At 48.9% G+C, this 1,793-nt stretch overlaps 1 protein-coding gene across 1 annotated transcript; it reads right to left on the bottom strand.

Annotated features, from left to right (window-relative positions):
* On the bottom strand, positions 1 to 1,363 carry LOC112189579 (zinc finger protein CONSTANS-LIKE 4). Its single transcript, XM_024328925.2, has 2 exons — positions 624 to 1,363; positions 1 to 511 (listed from the first exon to the last, which is right to left on the bottom strand). The coding sequence occupies exons 1-2, from the start codon at positions 1,128 to 1,130 to the stop codon at positions 251 to 253; spliced, it is 768 nt and encodes a 255-aa protein (XP_024184693.1). The 5' UTR covers positions 1,131 to 1,363; the 3' UTR covers positions 1 to 250.
* Between the last annotated feature and the right edge of the window lie 430 nt (positions 1,364 to 1,793).

Genomic DNA, 1,793 nt, shown 5'->3' with positions numbered 1-1,793 from the left:
TTACCGACACAGTAAAAGATAATTTCTCTAATTAATTTACTTTCACCGTCTCAATTTACAGAAGGAAATATCCAAACAAACACGGAGATTCCATTTGATCCATATGTAGAATCAGAATTACACTCGGCGGTTAAAAAAATAAGAAAAATCAAAGAAATCGTCTGACTAGTATATAGATTTAAACAAATGGTCAAATGTGGATCAGGCGGTTTGTTAGGTAAAAAGAAAATATCTTCAAAATTACGCTACCTCATATCGGAGGGATACGAGGCTCTGAGGAGTCAAGATCGACGGCTTCGCTGAGTCTACGGCCATTTTGCCGGAGATTTCTCCTCGTCGACTCTATAGCGGGCGAGAAACGCGGACCCGACCCGTTTAGATCCACTCTCCGGTCTTTTGAAGGTCTTCTGCAGTCAATCAAAGTGGCTCCGGAGTCGGTCTCTGACCGACCGGAATGGGCGGTGCCAGCTGTTTCACCCCTCAGTCGGGCGGCTAAACGGCGGAGATCGTCCTGTGATACAAATTTGCACAAATCTTAGCCGTTGAGGAAGAAAAACCAGACGGAAATGCGTAATTTTCAGACCAGAAATCAGATAAAATAATGAAAAAGAAAGAGTATGTACCAGAGAGCGAAGATCGGAAGCATTATCTCTGGTTCGCTTCAACGAAACCACGCCGAATGATCGGCGACCATATCTACCGTCATTGTTAACCTCGTCGCTGCTGGTAGAGCTCGCAGCTGGCGGAGGAGGCGTCGAACCCCACGGCACCACCTGATTATCTCCGTCCTCATCAAAATCAATATCGCCGTCGTCATCATCGTAATCGGAGTCATCGAGGTCGTCATCATCCGTAGCATCATCATTGCCAGCCTGGCTCTCTTCCTCGTCGTCTCTGCTTTCATTTCTCGCCACACAGCGCTCGCAAACGGAAAAAGTATGGCCGAGTTTCTCGCCGGAGGCCTTCCAGGCAGTCGGCGCGTGGCACGCGTGGCAGAGGAGCGTCCTGGAGTGCCTGGCCACCAGGAAATTGGCGCCGTGAACCTTGAAATCGCAGTCCCAGCAGAGAATCGCCTGGTCCGATTCGCAGTAGGTCCGCGCAGTTAGGTGACAAAGCTCGCAGTTCTTCATCTCCGGCAAAAGGACTCAGAATAAAATTTTAGTAGGTCTAATGGTTTTCTTCTCAGTTTCTCTCTCTCTGTAATTTGGCTCGGAATAAAATTTTCTCTCTCTTCTCTTCTCTTCAAATGCGGGAATGGGTGGAAAAAACAGAGGAAAGCCAGCTTGCTGTTACTTATAGAAACCCACTCTGCGCTTCCGCCGTAAATGACGATTTTACCATTTTCCAGTTAAATGCTCTTCACACATCAACTGCTCTTGAGAATTTAATAACACATTGTTTCCAAGGAGAATATACTTTGCTTTCGAAACGAAAATGACGAGGGTAGTTTGGTCATTTTGGATTTACTGTATGGGTATTAACGATGCGTGAGAGCGCAGCCAGGAGGGGGGGGGGTCCGAGGGGTCGAAGGGTTTTCGAAAACGAGGACCAGAGGCGGAGGGTGTGGTGGTTCGCGGTGCCAGGTGTCGGCGTGTGAGGGAGCAAGAGCTTGTGTGGTCGAAATGTGGAGCTGGAGGGGCCCTTCGGTCATTTTGACTGTTTTTGCCCCCTTGGTTGGTGCAGGATATTTTAATGCTGACATGGCCGGTCCACGCGGCAGACGTCGTGCAGGAGATTCTGTTGGGCTTATGTGGCGCAGTTTGGGCCAACGAACCACGTGGGTCTGCACCTGC

Source organism: Rosa chinensis, chromosome 2 (assembly GCF_002994745.2).
Source record: "Rosa chinensis cultivar Old Blush chromosome 2, RchiOBHm-V2, whole genome shotgun sequence".
In the NCBI taxonomy this organism is placed as follows: Eukaryota; Viridiplantae; Streptophyta; class Magnoliopsida; order Rosales; family Rosaceae; genus Rosa; species Rosa chinensis.
Note: the sequence above shows the minus strand (reverse complement) of the source record. Positions and strands in the feature narration are given on the sequence as shown.